This window comes from Grus americana, chromosome 20 (genome assembly GCF_028858705.1).
Source record: "Grus americana isolate bGruAme1 chromosome 20, bGruAme1.mat, whole genome shotgun sequence".
NCBI classification, from domain to species: domain Eukaryota; kingdom Metazoa; phylum Chordata; class Aves; order Gruiformes; family Gruidae; genus Grus; species Grus americana.
Genome location: NC_072871.1, coordinates 7636391 through 7657201, shown reverse-complemented (window position 1 = coordinate 7657201; position 20811 = coordinate 7636391). Strand labels below are relative to the sequence as shown.

General features: G+C 51.9%; 1 protein-coding gene across 10 annotated transcripts in view; it reads left to right on the top strand.

The window, feature by feature from the left end:
* The window catches only part of MVB12B (multivesicular body subunit 12B), a 68511-nt gene extending 54104 nt beyond the window's left edge, over nucleotides 1-14407 (top strand). For 7 of the 10 annotated variants that reach the window (XM_054848549.1, XM_054848550.1, XM_054848543.1 and 4 more), the window contains 3 exons: nucleotides 3921-3976; nucleotides 5167-5226; nucleotides 5617-7717. In XM_054848549.1, coding sequence (XP_054704524.1) covers nucleotides 3921-3976; nucleotides 5167-5226; nucleotides 5617-5715 — 215 coding nt within the window. In that variant the 3' untranslated portion in view covers nucleotides 5716-7717. Of the gene's footprint in view, nucleotides 1-3920; nucleotides 3977-5166; nucleotides 5227-5616; nucleotides 7718-9584 lie in introns of those variants that run through there. The other 3 variants (XM_054848553.1, XM_054848552.1, XM_054848544.1) reach the window with 2 other exon arrangements.
* The last annotated feature ends 6404 nt before the right edge of the window (nucleotides 14408-20811 follow it).

Genomic DNA, 20811 nt, shown 5'->3' with positions numbered 1-20811 from the left:
GCAGAAATCCTTCCCTGTGAGGGTGCTGAGAGAAGTTGTGGCTGCCCCTGGCTCCCTGGCAGTGTTCAAGGCCAGGCTGGATGGGGCTTTGGGCAACCTGGGCTGGTGGAAGGTGTCCCTGCCCATGGCAGGGGTGGAACTAGATGGTCCTCAAGGTCTCATCCAGCCCAAACCATTCTATGATTCTATGACTCTTTTTATCTAACTGCAGATACTGAGCTAATTGGATGTGACCCCCAGGAAGGAGTTGCTCCTGGAAGACACCAAACAGCCATTGAAAATATTTTTTTTCCTGAAATCCCTTTTTATTTTGTTCCATTTTGAGGGAGGAGAGCACAGGCACCTCTCTCATCTGTTGCAGATGCTGTGGGTGTAGTTGCACGGGGAGAACCTGCTGCCTTCTGGATTCAGCCCTTCAGTGCCTTGCCCTGGGGCTGCGGGTGTCCTCCCAGGGCGGGAGGCTCTGCGGGCAAGTGGTGATTCCCCACGCGGGGCTGGGCACCGCAACCGCCCGAGGGCTGGGGCTGCCTCAGGAAGGCGCCGGCGGAGGTGATGTTTCTGCTTGGAGCAGTGCAGGGCAAGAGCAGCTTTGCCTACATGTGCGAGGAAGTGAAACGTGCGAGGTGCAAATGTTTTATAGGTCTTTAAAAATATTTTAAAGTTACAGCCTTTTGAAGATGTCAAAACCTACGTGGGTCAATGCGTGAGCTTACTCGTGGTGGTGTGAGTAATGCTACTGGTGGCAGTGCTGTAAAAATGGGACCTTGCCCACCTGTTTTGTTCTGAACCGGTACACGTTGCCTTTGGAAAGAGAGCTCTATTTTATCATTCACCAGCACCAGTTCCTTTTATCCTTTTATGTTACTGTCTGCTGGTCTCGAACATGGCACAAATTGACATCAAGGAGCATTGAATAGCTCTTGGCCAGGCTAAAACAAGAACTGCAGCTCCAGGCCAAAGCCTGGCTGGTAAGTTTTGACACTGCTCAGGGAAGTGGTAACACTGGGCAGAATCTCTGCTCATCAGAGACTGCCAGGAATGCTTCAAAAGCAACAGGGAGAAAAAAGAGAAAAAAGGAGGAATCAGAGGCTGCTGCTGATGTTTATTTACAGCACAACATCAAAACAAGGGACATGGAATTAAAAGCCTCCTACAGTTCTGGTTTCATTTAATTTTATTATGAAATTAACTGGCTGCTGTAAATGGCAGTTGTGTACTGTCTCACAGTGCAGGGCAGCAGCGATGGCACCTGCACCCAGACCCCGGTGCTGGACACTGTGGCACAGCGGTGGGAGCTCTTTCCTGCCTGTTGCTGGAGATGCTGGGCCCTGGAGATCGCTTCCTGCAGTTACCTCCTTCCCTCTTCTGCGAGTCTCGGTGAGCTGGTGTGCGGTGGGGAGTGCTTTTAAGGGCTCAACCCACACAAGCTCCAAGCGTGAGCTTGCGCGTGTGCAGCCCCATCACGGCAGCACCGCTGCTTGTGCCGCACAGCCATGCTCCACCTGGGAAACATGGAGAGATGGCCCTGTGCGGGGAGAGGGCATCAGCAGGGGTTTGCAGTGCTGAGCCTCCCCGGTAAAATGAGTGCAAACATGTATTGCTGCAGCTGGGGTTTTGTTCAAAGCAGCGTGGTGCGTGGGACCCCGCGAAGCACACGTTGTGTGACACAGCCTTGTCCACAAGATATAAAAGCCAACATTAACGTGAGATGGTTCAGTGTTGTGCTGGAACAAATTGTTACCGCGTTTGTTAATCTTCTTGGATTTGGATTTACACTCTTAAAAAGCAAGTTGGGTGTCTCACCCATGAAGTCCTCGTGAACATGAAAAAACCCTCCTTAGGCAACAGTAGCTTTGAATCAACCTGCGGCCAGTGCTGCGGGACGGCGGGCAGTACCTCTGGGGCGAGGTGGGGGGCACGGGGATCTCCTTCCTCTGAAGCATTTACTTTGGCCGGGGCCATCGTTCAGCCTGGAAGCCGAGGCGAGGGGTCGAGCGGCCGCTCCCCACGCGTCTCAGGTGGGTCCCCACCGTCTGCCTGCAGCCCCCGCGTGCCCAAATAGCTCCTGCCGGCAGGCTGGGGGAGGCTGCAGGAGGTGGCCGGCCACGACAGCGTAAAGTTTCCTGAATTGGTGGGTATTTAAATCCTCGTGACTCCTGGTGCCTGGCTGTGAAAAGAGCCGTTGAATGAGTGTGTTGTTTTCCAATTTCTCCTTTTAACGTAGTATTTTACCAGCAGCCTAGTGACGGGCCTGACACGCTGGCTCCAGTGCACGCTCCTGCGCTTTGGGAGTGCAGCATTAATAACACACTTCCATGCATCATGCCATTTTTAAGCATGATCGTTATGATAAAGGGCATATACTTAATTACAGGCCTGCTTAATTACAGCTCTGTTGAAGCTCGTTTGTTTAGGAGAGTGCTAATTGCGCTGCTGAGCCTTTGGCACACCCTGCTTTCATCTGCTGCTTTGCTCTGCAGTTTTGAGCTCCGGGAGGGCTGGAGCACGCAAGGACCGAAGGACGGATGGAGGCAGTCCAGCGGGGGCTGCCGGGGGAGCGTGCGCGCTCATCGTGACTTATTCTTTAAATTACTTTACAAAAGCCGGCGTGTGACTGATCAAAGCAGGTTTCTGTCGGGATAACAAATGCAGATGGTCTTTCAGGTTCAAAACTTCCTGGATTTGGTGATGCTGCTTTTCATCTGTTTCCTTTTGTTTCATGTAGTGCTGTGGCTGCCACATAGCACCTTTGATAATGAAATTACTCCAGAGGAGGGTTTTTTTAAAGTCAAAAATATCCAAAGCAAATATAAAATGCTAAGTATTCCTAAATAACGCTTGTTCAATCACTAACGTGGTAACTCACTGGCGCTGATGGAAGTTACAAACAGCAAGCAGAGAAACACCAGGTTCGTGGGTGTAGATGCTTTGTGAAAGAAAACCCTATCTGAGGCTTATTTGAGGGCATTTCAGGGCTTAAATTTGCTCTAGTTTGAGGTTTTTATTTCTTTCAGAGCTGAAATTTAAAGACTGAAAACATTAAAGGTGTAACTGAAATAAAACGGGTGTATTTGGGGCTGCGCTCTGCCTTAGAAATGTGCCCTTTTCAGTCTTGTGTGGAAATTGCTGAGTTACATGTTTTAAAAATGTCTCCCTTGCACTGACACATCTTGTGGGAGGCTTCTGTGACGTTTCTGAGGTGGCAATAGCAAGACAAAACCACTGAACGTCACCGCACTACCTAAGAAGAATACACGAGAGAATATAAAGGCAAACAATCCTCTTGGTATCATTGAGGTTGGCCAGGTGACACAAGGCTGTGCCACGTGCTGTCGTGTCCTTGTGCCTGTCCCCATCCTCCACTGGTTTCCATCCTCCAGATGTGGTTTGCAAGTGTTTGAGCTCCGTTGCTCACTGCTGAGTTTGCACTGGCAGCAGCCAGGCCAGGGAGGGTGCTTGGCCCCAGGCAGGAGTACTTACTGCTCTGGGGAGCCACCTGAGCCAGGTATGGTCCTTATCCTCTTGCTCAGACACCACCGAGTTTGCCCAGATGGTTCTCTGTGGAAGTAGTAAAGAGATGTCTGTCCTCCTAAGCCGTATTTGTTTTCAGTTTCAAATACTGTCCTGTTTTGGCAGCTGAACCAAATTGGAAGACGGAAAGTTGAGACCATGAAATTGTATATGGGTAGAGCAGGGAGGGTTCATTGAATTCCTGATCTGGTAGGGACTAACCCAGCTGAGTCTTGAACAGAGAGAAACCACTGGCGAGTTAGAGGGAGGACAAGCCTGGCAATAACTTCTATGAGCTATCAATCATGTGTCAATGCCGTGAATACTTGATCTGTCACTGGGAATGTGTGAAGTTGCATGTCAGAAGTCAGCTGGAAATGTGACATGTCTGCCCGTTTTGTCCCTTTCAGCAATGGATGGAGTGCCTTTTATGATTTCGGAGAAGTTTGCCTGCGCTCCTGAAGGGGTGAGTTGCCTTCGTTGTTCTCCCAGTGTCTGAAATTCATCTTTTCGTGGAGAGTGATCACAAAGCATCAACACAAATTCCCTGCTTCTGGGAGCTTTCCTATTGTGGGGCCTAATACATACCCGGTGCTTGAGATGCAACCCAAGGCTGTGCTTCACGATACTTTCCGTAGGGTGGGAATGGCTTTTGCCAGATCATTTCTAAAACTGAATTGTCCCAGGAGTTGAAGGTTTATCACCATCAGAAATAGGAATGGCAACTGGACTCTTTGGTGCTGGAAGCTTTTCTAATTTCTTAGCATAGATTGTAAAGAAAGCTGCAAATGTATAGCACTGCGGTGCCGGTGGAGAGTGCTGCCGACAGCCTGGGCAGGGCAGGTTTGCTCGGCTGAAATGGAAACCCCAGTACCAATTCAGAAGGACTTTTGAGCATCACTGGGTCAGTGCTAGTTTAAGTTGGTGATCCAGAGCTCAAAGGCTCAGCATCCCATTACCAGTTCCCTAATTCATCCAATCCTAAACCAATATCTCTTTAAAAATCAATTTACAAGAAGCTGTTAAGGCAAACACCAAGCCATCAGCTGTATCTGATTTTTCATGTCATGCTCCCGCTTTGTGCTTTCTTCTTCCTGCTGACACAACCTGTGTGTGCAGCCGGACGCGGTTTTTCACAACCATTGCTTTCTGAAAGGGTTGTTTATGGGCCGTTATTCCCAGAAAGCTGGAGTCCCTGCTGCGAGGACAAATGCAGAGAGATTAGGTCATGCTAATCCTCCCCTCAGATCCTTTAGACACCATTGCCACCATATGGTCAGTTTGGTCGGGGCTTCCCACAGCCGGTGCCGCTCACACCTACGTGCTGCGGACGTACGAAATCCATAGGGTGTTACAAAATGCGTTCAGTAGCAGCCGTCCTGCGGCAGGGAGATGGCTAAAGATCTACCTGTGCAAAGCAACACCGAGACGAGTGTCAGCTGTCCCTGCTTAGGGAGAAAGGCCTTAGAGCTGTTATCCCCAACCCGCCGCCGCCTTCTTCACTCTTGTGGTGCGCTGAGGAACAGGATTATGCATGTGTTTACAGATGGTGCCTCTAAATCTCTGGCGATAGAGTATTTGCTGACTTTAAACAAAACAAAACCAAAACAAAAAACCCCTACATTTCTGTTTCTTTTTTTTTATTTTTCTTGCCAGATGCAGCCAGTTGATCTCTTGGGCATCACAATCAAAACCCTTGCAGAAATCGAAAAGGAGGTAGGTAGCCATTCAGGCACTAAGCAAAAGCGTCACAAGAGCGGTGTTCACTTTGTTGTAAGATCCCTTCCCTTATGGAAAAGGCCTCTTGTCTTTCCTGAGTCACTGCTGGTGGATAAAGTCAACATGAGGTCAAACAGGAAGCTCAGAATTAGGGATGTCCTCTGTGATCTGTGCCGGGTGAAGATGCTTTAGGTGTTGAATCTAATGGCAAAGTCTGCTGCCCTCTGTTTAATTCCAGATGTCTGTCTGTCTTAACCTTTCTTTTTCATTTATTAACAAAACATGTTACAAGCAGCACACTGTTTGTGTTAGGTTGCCTCTTGCATCTCAAGGAAGCAAATGAACTTGACTGAGCAATGTCAGGTAAACTACTTCATCATTTTTCAGTTTAATGGCGCTGGCAACTTGTTACTAGGAAAACCGGGCTGCACTTTCTGCGAGTGTGCGTCTTCCAGGAGCTCAGGGCAGAGACAGCCATCAAACTGAGGGTGGTCTCGTGTTCCCAAAGGAGCATTTTGGCACATGCGTGACTTGGGCTGCATGATGCCGAGGAGCCGCCGGTCTGCAAGGGCTGCCGCTCAGCTGAAGTCTCAGAAAACTGTCTCAGCAGCATGTGCTTCTTTGGGCACCATCGGTCACAAACGTCATCTCTTGTGCCGACCAGCTGGGTTAAAGGCAGAGAGTAAGAAGATGGCATAGCAAAACTTCCAAACTCCTCATGGCTTCTCTACTTTTTGAGTTGTGAGTCCAGTTTCCTAAATCCATCCTCTTCTCCTGCCCAGAAGCTTTGACTGAGTATGAAAAGAAGGTGGTCTGTTGCCAGGGCTCTCCAAGCACCTGGCAGGCCAGGGGAGCAGTGACGGCGACTCTGAAGATGCTGCCCGACACGGGCAATCGCTGGCAGAAGCACTCACTGCCTCGGGCGCTGCGGTCCTGCAGCATGGCACGCGTGCGGTGCCTCTGTTTGGGACTGCCTGCATCTGTCAGAGGGCCCCACGCGGTGGATTTGCTTCTGCAGCCCTCTGCGTGTTGCCTGGTCCGGGAGAGGTCTTGGCAGCTTGGGGTGCTGCCTGGAGGGGTGGGCTGTGCACCCCTCCCCCGTGCCCCTTGCAGGGCTGCGGAATGCGGAGACACCGGCACCGGAGTCATTTGTGCGGCCTTGGATTAAAGGTTGATACCTGTCGGCTCTCCCCACACCCTCCTGTTCCGTTACAGGCTGTGTACATTACAGAGTAATGAAAAGTATAATTATGCAGCCCATATTCCTTGATGAAGCATCTTGTCTGCACATAGATAGCTACGCATATAAATATTGTGAATTTCTGCATGGCTTTATTTCCCTTGCAAGCAATAGCACTATTACAGCAAATCTGGATTTCCAAAGCAGCGAGAACATTTTCCCTGGAGCTAGATGCCTTGCAAAAAATATTCCCAAAGAATTCCAAGAGTTATTGTTCTCTGTCGCCACATTTGCAGACGTACGCACCCATCCTCCAAGCTGCGAGGCGAGCCGAATGAAAGGACTCCACCCTTTCAGGAAAAGTGATGAAAGTAGGCACAAATCCTGTACTGCACGCTCAGGCTGCACCTTAGGTCAGCATGTCATTGCAGCAGGACTGCACCGCCGTGCCCCAAGGAGCATGCGAAGAAGTGGTGCATGAAGAGGGTGAAGCCCAGCGAAGGCGGGTTTAAGCTGAGGGTGCTGTTCGCCCACGGCTGTTTTGGTGGACGTTGGGGTGGAAGGGAGCAGAGCCCCAGCAGGGCCGCTGCTGGCTCTCCCTGCGGGGCTGCAGGGGTTTGTCCTCGCTGGCCCTGCCTGTCCGGGGCAGGCGAACGTCACCAAGCGGGCGTCTCGGCAGGCGAGGCGGCTCTGTACGGTGCAGAGCGGTGCAGGCGGCAGCGAAGGCACCGGGACTGTTGGTGGCTCCGGCGGCAGCGGGTGCAGCTGCGCCACGTGGCTGTCAGCAGCGTGGTCAGCCGTCGGGCTGCCGTGGGCCTGCTGCACTCGCGGGGTGCTGGCAGAGTGCACCCCATCTTTGTTTTAGCTTGGCGTTGAGAAAAAGTCTGGAGAGAGTCTAATTAGTAAAGTGAGCATCTAATATTAATCATTCCTTTTAAACTGACAAGGAAGGCAGTTCATTTAACCACTTAATTGCTACAAGTTTTGATGGGCTGCTCTTTGCAAATATATTTAATGAAGAAGTTGTAAATCTAAAAGAGCTTAAAATTTTAATTTTATACAGAAATATTTTTCCTTGTTCTCATGTTTGTAGTCAATTCTCCAGAGCGTAGTCACATGAAATGTTCTTTAAATGAACATATTTGCTAACTGGCATGATTTCAGTTTTTAAAACATTGGTTCCAGCAATTAGGCATTTTTTTCAGTTCCCAAATGACTAGAGAAATTCGTCTTGATTATAATTGCTCTTAGCCACGCATATCTAATTTGTGTCTTTTTAAGTGTTAATTAGTAAACAGTTTGAGCTGACATCTTTATGTGTTTGTGTGTTGAAAAATGAGGCTTATTGCTTATTTAGCTCGGGGCTGGTACCGCTAGCTGTGACATCATGACATTGAGGTAAAATTAATGAAGACATGTTTGCCAATTAAAAGGCAGTCTTGAGAAAGACGACTCCTTGACACATCCCCTCGCACAGTTTCCCCGCGATGCGAGCGAAGTGTGCGCTGCACGGGGCTCTCCAGCGTCGTGTGGAGGGAGCTGCAAGTTCCGCGGCGTTTCCCGGAGCCCGGCCCGGTTCTCGCGGCGGCGGCGGCGGCGGCCGCAAAGCGCTGGTGGCAGCGGGGGCACGCGCCGCGGTCCCCGCGCGCCCTCTGCCGGCCGCGCGCCTCCCCGCAGAGCCCGCACCACCACCCCACCCCCCCCGCAGCCCCCCGTTCCCCTCCCGTTCCCCTCCCGCTCCCCTCCCGCTCCCCTCTCAGCTCCCGCCGCCCCCCCCCCCCCGGCTCCTCCCGTGCCCCCCGCTCCCGGCTCGGCCCCCCTGCCTCAGTTTCCCCTCTCAGCCCGGGGAGGGCTGCGCTGCTCTGTGGGACAGAGGGTGTTTTTGGGAGAAGCTGGCGCCTCCGGGCTGGTAGCTGCCGGAGCGTCGGTGGCCTCGCTCGCACGGCTGCTGGGCACGCCGGGATGGAGAGGAGGTTTTGGCGTTGGAGCAGAGAAGGCCAAGCCTACGTCTGCTGGGAACTGGCTGGAGGAGCAGGTCAGCTCGTCTCTCCACAAGAAGCACGCGGCCCTCACACAGCTCCGAGGCGTCTCGGCACCGTGGACAAGCCCACGGCAGCCCTGGCACAGCCAGCCCATCCGGCATCGTGATTCCATCCCCACACACGTGGCTGGGGTCAGGCACCAGCAAAGGCGCTGAGTTCCCAGTGACATCTCGTCGTCAGCGTGACCCGTGCCCCAGGCTGGCTGAGAGGAGTGGTGACAAATGAGCCCGGCCCAAAGGAACGAGGGAACATCTTGGTGACATCCCAGGAGCCACGAACGGGACACTGGGAGATGTGAGGAGGACAGTCCATACGTGGAGCCGTTACAATGGGTGTGCCAGGGTGGTGTGCCGCTCCTGCCCAAGCAGCCCCCGGCAGCCCCAGCGTATCACTCCAGTCACACCACTCGCAATGGGAGAGCTACCCCAGCCCCGGCCTCTCCTGGGGGTGCCATGGCACGGCGAGGGGCCACAGCACCGTCCAGAGCGGCCTGGGGCTGTCAGGGTGCGGCCCACAGCGTGCCACGAGATGGCACTGCTACGGCACGCTCCACGCACGCTGCGGTGCCCAGGCCCGCTCAGCTGCGTCCAGCCGGCGGTAGGGACGTTCCTCAGCTGTAGGGATGTCCATCGGCTGCAGGCACGTCCCTTGGGCTGCAGCAGCCTCTGGCCAGCTGCAGGGATATCTGTCAGGTGCAGGGTCTTGTATGTAGGAATTTTCACCCACCTTGGCAATCCAAAAATGTTAATTATGATGATACTATCTTGTGTAAACGAGGCCTGCAAAGGGGAACCTCTCTGACTAGCTGCTTTATGCGCAGGATGAGTGTGGTCATGTTGTGTTAAAGCTGGGGTTTAGGGGAGGGGGGCGAACCTATCCGGGACGGTTACCGATGTGGGGTCAGGCGGTGCCAGCCGGCTCCCCGGCATGGCCCTGCCTGGGGCAGGGGGGACGAGGTCACGGCTCAGGGTGCTGCCAGGCCCAGTTCTTATCTCGTTCTTCTGCTTGTTGTAACATCCCGCCCCAGGCACGGGCCAGGGAGCGTGGCTACGTGGCTGCATGGCCACACGCCCTGGCCCAGGCTGCCGTCGAGCAGTGCCCCACGGTTCCCTCTGTCTCGCTTTGCCCTGCAGTATGACTACAGCTTCCGGACGGAGCAGAGCGCGGCGGCCCGCCTGCCGCCCAGCCCCACCAGGTGCCCGCCCGTCCCGCAGTCCTGAGAGGGGCCGCCGGCGCTGGAGCAGGCGTGTGCGTGCGTACTACTGAGCGGGACGTGGCGCCGGGGCCGTCCCGGCAGACCTCCGCTCATCCGGCCATCGCCGCCCGCCCTGCACTGCACCACCTCTTCTTGCGCACGCTGCTCCACGCGTTGGGACTGCGCAACCCTTTGGCAGCTGCCTTCCCCCCCCGCCCCACACTGCTGCGGACGCCTCTGCACGTGAGTACGTGACCGGGAGCCTGACGGCAGCCCCTTGGTGGTCCCCAATTTGTAACCCCTGCTGCAGGACAGTCACAAACTGCTGCAAACAACAAGCCATGAGCTTGCAGACCATCAAGAAATGCTCAGCAGCAAGCCCTAAAAGTAAGGAAGAGTAAAAGATATGGCTGGTTAATCCACAAGCCCCTGGGCATCCTGCCTGAGCTGGCTTGGAGCTGCTGATGGGCTCTCAACACCTCGCGGCAGGAGGCCCCTGCGGTGCTCAGTCCGGCGGGCAGCACCGAGCTGCGGCGGACGCCCTGTCTGCCTCTGCCGAGGTCCGGGCACGCAGCAGCTCCGCTGCGGCCGGGATGAACCCCAGACTGTGATCACTTGTTTTTGCTGTCGGCTGGCGGAGCCGGGGTCGCGTGCTCAGAGCTGCCTTGGGCCCTCTCCGCTGACACTGGCAAGGCGGGGGGGCACAGAAAGCACAAGCTGCACTGCAGTTACCAAGGTGAAGCACCTCCGCTTTGCACAGGGTGTCTGTGTGTCTGTCAGGACCCAGAGTGACAAACGTCCTGTATTTCTTTCCGGGCTGGACGCTGGCCGCAGCCCAGGCAGAGCCCAGCAGCTCCCGCTGACCCCTGGCCGAGCTGCCCATGGAGCTGGGGCCCTGCTGACAACGTGGATGCTGTTGCCTGCCCATCACTTCGGACACTTTTCTCATATTTGCCCCACTAGCTGCTAAAACAAGAGATGTGCCTGTTCCCTTGTGCACTCGCGGGGAAGCACTGAACTCTGACGTAGTGCAGGATGAGAGTGGGATGCATTAAACCCTGACCTCAGCCTCCTTGTGATCGCTGACCTTAGCTCGCTCCCGAGTCAAATGCATGTCTTGGAGAAGTCTGTTGCTGTAATAAGTTATTTAGAAGTGCCCATCTGACTCCGTGCTGCTTTTTCAAGTCTCTGCTGTAGAACAAAAACTACATCATGGCAGCAAAATGGCAATTTTTAAGTAAGTGTTAAAACGTACAACTTTTTATATTGTAAAATACTGATTACCTAACCCTATTGAAATGCAATTGCCATAGTAACAAATAACAGTATTGCCGCTCTCAGTCTGGGTCATACGTATGCCCTGACCTGCTTTGCACTGCTTTTGATTGATCTTGCATTTTCTAGTTGGACAGAATGGTGACTAACAGTAGGTTTTGTACTGTCAGCTTGTATTTTTTATTTGTACATATGTAAAATATTTCTTGTCCAAAGATTCATTTCTGGTTTTAAGGCACCATACCGTATTGCTGGGATAATGAGCACAAAATACCATAACATTCAGGACAGACTGATTCCAAGTCTTTGCTTCAACTTCTTCCAATCAGGTAAATCATTTTCTAAAACTGCCTCTATAAAGCAAGGCTGTGCGATTGGGAAGCAAAGGCCGATTCGGTTGCAGATGTGTCGTATTTGGGCAAAAGAATTAAAGCTATGCCACTTGCACCAGCTCTGGAGGTTTGGGTGACCCCCTGGAAGTGCTTCTTTACTTGGAGGTTGCAGTACCATTTTTAGTTCTTATTTATCCTGCAGGAAAGCAAAGCCAGACCTCACTGCCAAGCTTCACAAAGGCTAGATTGATGATGCCGACATCGACAAATGAACATACCATGGCAGCCTGGTCATTCGGCTCAGGTTCACTTGAAGTTCAAATCCACTCCATGCTGTAGTACTATGCCCATCTCATCTATCTTTTGTCTTTCTATTTTTCTGCTTGTAATTTGTTCTGTAGTTTTCTGTGGCATCTGTTCATAGCTTCTCCTGTGGCTTAGTGGACACTGCAGGTAGGTAGAAGCTGTCTGCAGCGGTGCGGCGCTCATAGCTTTGGGATGAGGGAGCTGCAGAGAGCTGACCTTCCCTCTTACCTGGGTAGAGTGAGGGCTGCGGGCTGGTGCAGGGCAGCCAGCGCAAAGTCTGCACAGCTCCAGGGGCCGTTCCTGCCGCCGGGAGATGGGGAGACAGCTGCCAGGAGCCCCATCTTCTCATGCCGAGGGCAGGGCCAACTCTGCAGCAGCTGGAGCGCTCGGTGAGGAGCAGGTTTGGATCGCTGCCGAGCCTCGCATTCGGTGGGGCACTTCTTGGCGTGTCTCGGAAAAATGGGCACATAGCTCCGAGTCCCTTCCTGTGAGATTTAGCTTAGAGAGCATCAGTAGGTAAAATTGGTGCCATAGTATTTATAGCAACAGTTACATTTGCTCAGCTGCCGTAGAGATAGCGAGCTCAGCTTTCTCTTCAGTGACCTACAAGAAACACTGGATGGCTCAAAACGCTGACAGGACATGCAGCTGGGACAGACGTCTAAGAAATCTTCAGGATATATTTGTATAGTTGGTTCTCGTTCTTCCCTCTCTTACACTGGGCTAGCAAAGCTGCTTCAGGGCTGCATCTGCGAAGAAACTTGAGAGACTAGTTTGATCTTCACAGCGTGTTTCTGCACTGTGGCACTGCAAGGATACCCTCTACTGAAAGCATGAAGAGTGCAAATGCAGTTCTTGTGCTACAAATGCAAAAGAGGTGTTTTGAACAAAGAGCCACAGCTGCTGAGAGCCAGCTGAGCTCTCAGACCTGCTAACCGAAGGCTGGAAAACTGGGCATTGCTGAAGGGGAGAGGGCTCAGAGCCAGCGCTTGGAAGCACAGCGAGACACACGGTACAGGGTGGTTGACTGTACGTGTCGTCTTTTCAGTCCACCGATTATAGGAAGCTTTTTTATTGCACCTCTGAATTCCCAAGATCTTGGGCAGCAGGTCAGCATTTCCACAGGCAGGTTTTATTTGCTGTTCCGTACCTTTTGTACTGACAGCAACTCATTGCAAGGCTGGTCCTTGCATCCTCGCAGCAAGTCCTCCCCGTTGGCATGTGCCATAGCCAGTACCAGCATCCCTCTGCATCTTCCTCCCTCCCTGATCAAAAGGCAACTGTGGTAGCATTGGCCCAGGCAATAAACCTTCAGGGAGCCTGATGTTGATGTTGTCTGACTGTGGAGAAGCCGGGAGCATAAAGGGAGGGGATGAGTCAGTGGAAAGCATCAGAAGTGAATTTGCAGAGCTTTACCAGATGTGCTTGGCTACTTGCCTCTATTTCAAGAACAAAACTAGTCTCTAGGTAGCTTAATCTTGTGGCTGAAGGAGAAATTAGTTTGCCAAATTATCGTATGTCTGCGACAGAGACAGAAAAGCGGCAGTGAGGGGTTTGCTTACTGTAAAATACACCTTCTGATGTGAATTAGTAGTGACGCACTGCCTCCTGGATTTCTCACGGCAAAGAGCAGGTAGTGTGCCGAGATGACTCGTGGGCCGTCCAGGCCAGGCTGTGCTGTCTAATGTGTTAACGATGGAAAGGCAAGAAATTAGTCCAGAGAGTAATGTAGAGTGTGAACTTTGTGATAAAATTCAGGTGTGGACAGTCGTAGCAGGTGCCTTCCCTGTGGGAGCATCTCGTAGCTGTAGTTACATAGGAATAAACTTTGTCAAACTTTTCCTTGGACTGTCACTGAGTTTGCCCGCGGTGTTCGTAGGAGAGGATCCCCGTGAGCCTCCTGTGTAGTACGAGGTTGTTGGTAGTCTGTAGCTTTGGACTTGTTTGGTTTCACACCCACCCCTGCCCCCACCGGTTTCCTGAGCTCTTCCAACCAAACCCGCACACCACAGAGCCTGGAGAGCATCCCGGCAAGGGCACGGCACGTCCCATGCTGGCGTGCGTCCGCAGGTCTGCGCACCTCCTCTGCACAGGGGCCCTAAAAATCTCCCTGGGGGAGGGAAAATGGGATGCGGCGCCTTTGGAGCTGGCCGGTCCGACGCTGGCCTTCACCTCCCCACTGCCCTCAGGCGACACGGGGTCCGTCTGCCCCGATCTGCCCGCTGGCCGCTCTCCCAGAGCAGCCCCAGGGCCTGGCCGGGCTGGCAGCGGGCATGTCCTGTGGGTGCCGGCAGAGCAGCTCACCGGAGAGCCGTTCCCACTCCTGAAGGGCACGCGCGTCTCACCGCGTTCAAATAATTACCTCAGCCTTCGAGCCTTGCAAACAGACGGGAACCTCTCCCGGCAGCGGGGCAGCCGAGCGGTGTCGGCGTGAGTTATCCTGAGCCATAAAACTCTGGCAGCGTTGCAGTAGGGAGGGTGCTCCTCTGCTCGTGAAAAAGCTCAGTAAGGTGCTGCTCAATTCATTCAGTACAGGGAAACCAAACAGTTTGGATATTCTGGTCGTTTATTGTGAAATTGTTTCCTAACAGCAACAGTTTTAAATGTCATAATGCAAATGGAAGAGAGCAACCTTTTATGCAGTTGCAAAGTGGTTTTTTAAGATGCTATGCATTTTGTTGGGTTATTGAAAGTGAATTTACTGTGCATTAATCTTATGAATGTTACTACGTTTTATATTTATTTTAGATGACCCTCCTGTATTTTACAAAGGGAAGTTTCATTGTGTGATAACTTAGTCTGTATTCTTAATATAATTTGTTAAATAAAACTTGTTTTAACCAGTTTATTCTCTGTGCTTTGTGTTTTAAATTTGGAGTTTAAGCAGCTTAAAACAGCACAGCTCTGACGGGCGGGAGCGGAAAGGGGTGTCCCTTGGGACCAGCCGCTCTTGTCCCTCTGTGTCACCGTTGCATTGACTTCTCCAGGTCCCAAACCTGGATATTTTGAAAGTAGTTAAAAACATCAGGAGGAATGAAACATGAGTCAGTGCTTATTCTGAACCGAGCCGCTGGGTAGCAGTTGTAGCTGTGGCACCTGGAACCGCTTCTGCTTCCTGACGTGATCCCAAGTTCTCCTGGTACAGGTAATGCCGCCTACAGCGGCCTCGGGCCTTGCACCCTGACGGCGTCCGTTAAGGAAGGAGAATGGCGCGGGGTCAGCCTTACACACCACGAGGGCACAAAGCCGGGTTTGTCGCCCCGTGGATGTTCCCGGTGGTGTCCTGCAGAGGTGGGGTTCTGCCTTCACATCTCCAATCTGTTTTTGGAAGAAAATATCAAATCGTTACTAATGACAGTCCTCGGATTTGAGAGTCTCAGTAAAGAACAGGGATTGCAAGCTTTAACGTGAGAGACTCGCTTGGAAAGGTGCTTCTTCCTCTGCCAGAGCTGAGCAGATTGCCGTTTGCTTCTGCTTGGGGCTGACGGGGACTTTTGGAGCAGACGTGAGGGCCGAGACCAGAGACGCCTTTTCCTCTGCTCTCAAGCTGCCCAGGAAGGCGAAGGACACTGCAAAAGATGGGACCTGGTTTCAGGCACAGGAGGAATAACGAAACAGGAGCAGAGGCATCCTTGGAGTCCGGACCAGGGGCTGCGAAGCCTCCGAGGAGGAGGAGCAAACGGTGGCTGCTGCGGTGCTGGCCGGTCTCTGGGCTGACTGGAGCAGCTACAGCCTGCTCATGGATCTGAAGGGGCAGCTTCAGAGGTGACAGCATGATCCCCCTGCAGGTAATTTGCTTTTGTTTGTGGGTTTTTTGTCCTTGGAAATTAGATATAGAAAGCCTTGGAAAATCTGTCCAAAATGTCTCTCTCGAAAGGTGTGCTGCAAAGTCAAAACACAGAAGTCAAAATAGCTCAACATAAGTGTTTTCTGGAGCATAAGGGACCACACGTGACATCTACGCTGCCACGCAGGCCATGTCCCAAATACATGTGGCAATAAGTGTGTCACTACAGTAAATGATGGCAACATCGGTGAAACAACTTGTTTCTCCTCTATAGAGATTAACAACTTTAGTCACCCACAATTATCAACTGCAAAATTTGCGTTGTGTGTAATTATGAGGAGGTCAAGTTAAAGTCATGGAATCGGCCTCAAAGCTTGGAAGCACGAGCACAGGCTTGACTCGTCAGCACAGGCTTTCTTTAAATTAACTGTTTTTAACGTGCATGCACTTGTGCGTGGCCAGTGCTTCCCCAGGCCTTTCTGTACCGACGTGCTTCCCCGTGCCGGGGATGGCAGTGCTGCCGCAGCTCGGGGCGGCGACGGCTCTGGCCAGCAGCTCCTGGCATTGCAGCCGCAGCAGCAAGGGACTGCTGCAGTCACGTGCAGCAGGTGACAGCAGCGTGCAGTGTGACAGCAGCGTGCAGCAGGTGACAGCAGCGTGCAGTGTGACAGCAGCGTGCCACTTGCATGGAGCTGCACGATACCTCCCTGGGCCCCCGGGTCCCCGGCTGCTGCCTGCTCCACCGCACAGTGACCTGGCCGCAGGCAGGGCTTTCAGGGAGGGCTTTCTCGCCCGGTGGCCGCCCGGGCAGCCGCTCTCTGGTGCAGCGTTTCAGCTCAGAGCTGACGCACTGGGGATAGAGGCAGAGCCGTTCCCGTCGGGCTCGGGCAGGCGGCTACAGGGGTCCGAGCTGCGGTGGGCCGGCATCGCTGCGGGCAGGCTGGTACCTGTGCGGCCGGTGGCAGCGAGCCCCCGTGGGGGAAGTGGGCTTCTCAACTAGGGAGAGGATAATACCACACCACTGAAACTGAAAATTGTTATTCTTTGTGCTAAATTACTCTTCTGAACTTGACCCAAGCTGGTGGTGCACAATATGACCTCTGGCATCTTCTCTCACCCCAGCCAATATTTCTGTCTCGCTTATTTTGAGTGGTCTTTGAATTAAAGGAGATTAATACCCAAGTTCCCGACATTCTCTTCAGGCACATGTTTTTATAACCTCCTTTTGAAAGTGAGTACCACTTGTTCCACCAAAACCTAAGAAACTGCATCTTGGAGCTGCTGTGGGAGCCGTCACCGGCACCTGATTGAATATCCCGGCCGGGGAGAAGGCGGCGCGGGGGGGACGTAAACCAGAGCGGGCCCGTCCCACATGCCGGCTCACGTCTTCCCGTGCCGGAGTGTGGCGGGCAGGCACGTGAGCTGCCTCGGAGCCATCGCTGAGCGGGTGATGCCTGCGAACATCAAAGCCACTTCTGCCTAATTAGCTGTTGCCACTGGACGTGGGCTCTGTTCTGTGGCACGGGAAGCGCGTGGAGCTGCGCACCCGCTGCCTGGAAATACGGCCGAGCTTCCAGGCACGTCTGCCGGGGAGGACCCTCGTCCTCCAACCCTTGTTGTTGTTTGTGGTGGGACCCAGGACCACTCTCATACGGCGTGAGCTGCCCTTCCTCCCGCTGGTGGTGAGCGGCACTCCTCCCCCGTGAGGCCTCTGGGATCGCTCTGCTGTTGAAATACTCCAGACTTTACCAAAATCCCAGGATTTCTGCTCAGCCTCTGATCTTCGCATTTCCTAATTCAGCTGCTCAGAATTTTGGGGTAATTATTGAATGTTAAAAACAATAGATTAATTCTTCACCAAATCTCTCTGTCATTTCTGCAGCATTTCTTCTGATACAGCCGTAATCTAAAGAGTTGCTGTTACTGGTGGTGATGGGCTGGAAGGGGGTCTCCATTCTTGGAGCGACAGCGATGCTCAAAGCCTGGGGAAGTGAAGGCATCCTCCTTCCTCTTCCCTGCCTGCTGCAAGGAGACATCCCTGTCTGCCCCTCTAGGCATCGTGTGGCACTTTGGCCGGGGGTGTTGTGCTCACTGACCAAAGCTGGAGCGTGGACGCTGTGTTCAAAAGCACAGCTTGGCGGAGATGATAAAAACAGAGAGAAAGAAAACCCAGAGCCTCACCTGCCGCATCCCTCAGTGCCATCCCAGGCCAGTGCCTGAACAGAATTTCCTTTTGTTATGAAAACATAAATCTCCATCCATTGAACCATCTTTTCCCTCTCAGCTAGAACAATATTCTCCGATATTTCAGTTCCTTCTCCTGCGTTTGTCCCTTGTTGGACAAACTAAACTTAAATTTGTCTGCAAAGGGTTTTTTGATGCAAGCGGAGAGCTCAGCTGTGCCGAGAGGGGCATCGCCACGAGCCCTGCGCAGGGTCTCAGCTGGTGCGGAGGCCTGGGAGGGTGACAGCACCGGCCCCCCCGGCCATCAGCTTGTCCAGGCACTCGGCGTTGGCTCAGTGCGGCCCCTCCGCGTTGCACCAACGGTCCCAGGTACCTCAGGGACCGACACGCCTGCCCAGGAGGGTCCCTAGGCGCGGGCGTAGGGTGAGACCGGAGCTGCTTTACATTGTCCGTCATTCATGGAATTTGTTTTCTAAGGAAAATTTCTTATTTCTTCTGCTCTGCTTAGTGCTCCCGGCACCGGGAGCAGCCGTTTGTCTCCGGCGAGGTGTCTCCTGGCCATTCCTGCCCCAAGGAAATCCTCCTTTTGTCAAAGGGGAAGCAGCAGGCGCAAGGGCTGGAAGGAGCCGGCTGCGGTCCCTGTGGCGTTAGACGTTGTGTCAGGCTTTGTGCGCCTGTGGCTTTGGTGGTGGTGTTTGTTTTCTTTTCTCCTCTCCCTCCTACAGCTTTAAAAATTAACTTGCCTGGGGAGTTTCTCAAAATCTTTTCCTTTCTCTGAAATGATGGATAAGCCATGTAACTGATTGTCATGGCCCTGGAGAGGATAAACATCTTCTGCAGTTTAAAATCAAACCTCCTCACTCCTTGGTTAATAAGTGTTGAAAGAAGCATAAATAGAAATAACACAGGATTTCCATGACTAACAAGATGACCACATCAGTGAATGTTGTTTGGGGTTAAAAATGACTCAGCTTTTGCTTCCCTAGGGGAAGATGTTTTATCCCAGCGCAGGAAAGGCTGCCAGCAGCACTTTGAAGGTCTGGCAAAGTCGACGTAGCCTGGATTGTGAACTGGGAAGTGTTTGAATGCATAGTTAAAAAAAAAGTCCTAAACTCCGCTCCATGTGTGCAGATTTCTCGAAGATAAAGGAGCCCACAGCTTTATCCAGCTTGTGCTGACTCTTTTCTTTTCAAAAGCCTTTTCAGATGTTTCCACTTTTCTGCTTGCTTTGTTGAAAGATGTAAAAATTTAAGACAACCACAAAGTAAACATTTCAAAACTTTCTATTCTGAAAATTAGTGACATTTTCAAAATCCCTTGAATTCCATTGCTGCATTATCAGAAACAAAGATGTTTGGGGTTTTTTTGATTGACAAATTTTCCAGGCAGGTTTTTGTTTATTGATAACCTTTATTTTATTTTTCAAAGAAAATAGATTTATTATTCAGTAGAAACACTAGATAAGTAGATGTCTTGTCAAAATAAAGCAGGTTTTCTTTATTAGAGTGAAATAGTAATGAACTCATCTGCTTCCAATATTTATAAAGAGTAGGGAAGGCCATTAATTCTACTGCTTGTGAATAAAACCATCTGTGATTTCTTTCCATTTGATGTGTTTTGGTTTTAATATACATTTTTCACAAATAAGTGCAGGGATTTTTTGTGAAAATGTCACATTCAGAATCTCATAAAGAAAGAACGCAAAGAGGGGGAAACGAAATGTTTTGTTAGCTAAGTAATTTCTCACCTTGCACAGAGAATAAAATTCATGCCAACTTTAACACATTAGGCGACAGAATTACATGTTCAGCTCTAATGCAATCCATGACATGTAACAAGGCAAATAGAGTATGTTTGGAAGTTTGTTTTCCTTTGGGAATCACACAGTACATTTAACCTAATCTGTCCTGACACTTGAATTATAACATTATGAGCTTCTTCAGGGAAGCAAAACGGTAGATGCCTCTTTTTAAAGCAAAGCAGAAGTTAATAAAATGGGCGACGTGTCAAGGAGAAAAAGCCCGATCAAAACGTAGTGCAATTCTCCGGAGGAAACAGGTTCTAGGTTGGGTTTTTTCCACCAGAAAAGCTGGAAGTCTCGTGACATACTTCTACTGAGGGTGAAATTTGACCTCTAGAATTTTGCTCGATTAAACCAAAAACTGCGAGAATGCCCCAAGTGGGACCACTTTGTAGTTTGACTTGTGAGTGTTGGGTCTTAAATTAAACCGAGTATTCATCCAGCTGCTCTGCCAGATATTATTTTACAGCCTTCCCACCAACTCATACGATGGAGACCGTGCCGTATCGTAGCTTTCCAAAATATACCCATACACATAAAGGAGTGCTCTGCCGCTCGCTTGCCAATATGGCAATATGGCAAGCAATATGGGCTGCTGATAAAAAAAAGTCCAAAGCAAACTCCAGGTAATCCTCTTTGAGGGGCTTTTACGGGAATAGCCCTTTAAATGCTATCTGCTCAGCTGAGCGTGTCCCCAAAAGGTTAGCTATAGTTATAGATCCTAAGGGCCCAATCTGACATCCATCGTTCAACGGGGCCCAAGCGCATCCTCAGGGGTTCCTCCAAAATGCACGCGAGTGAGTGAAGAAACCTGACATGAAATGACGCACGTCCCCACCCAAAGCCCAGAGCTCCTGGCGCTTCGGAGCAGGATTATCCCGGGGAGGGAAAACCAATGCCAGGTGGTTTCCCATGCAGGCAGAGCGGGGACCCGCCAGCCGCGCTGCCGCCACCGCTGCCCCACGCTGCCCGCGGCTCCGAGCTGCCCTGCGTCAGCTGCCGCCGGCGGCACTTGTGCCGGTTGGCACCCAGGTGAGGCTTCGAGTGTGCGAGCCCCAGCGGGCAGGAGAAGCAATCGGTTTTGGGGAGTGCAATGTGAAGCCCTGGGGATTACGTCAGTGATTCACGCGGTGATCGTAAACTGACCCGTAAACAAAATGTTGCTCTGAACCCCCGTGTCTTCCCTCTGTCCTCCGGTAACTGCAGCCGTGCGTTGGACAAAACCACAGCTTCCTTCATTTCTTTCTTTTTTTGCAGTTATAACTAAAATCTTGCTTTTTGTAATGGGAAAAAGGCCTTTCTAGGAAGGGCTAGCCCCAGTCAGAGCTGCTGGCAGTGCCCGGAGATCGGCTCCTGTGCTGCCCTTGCAGCTCCTCAGAGAAACCCCGCTGTCACCTGAGCAAAGGGGGCTTGGAGACCTGCACAGGGGACCCCCCCCGTGCCTCATGGCCCATGCTGAAACATTTTCACTGGGACATTT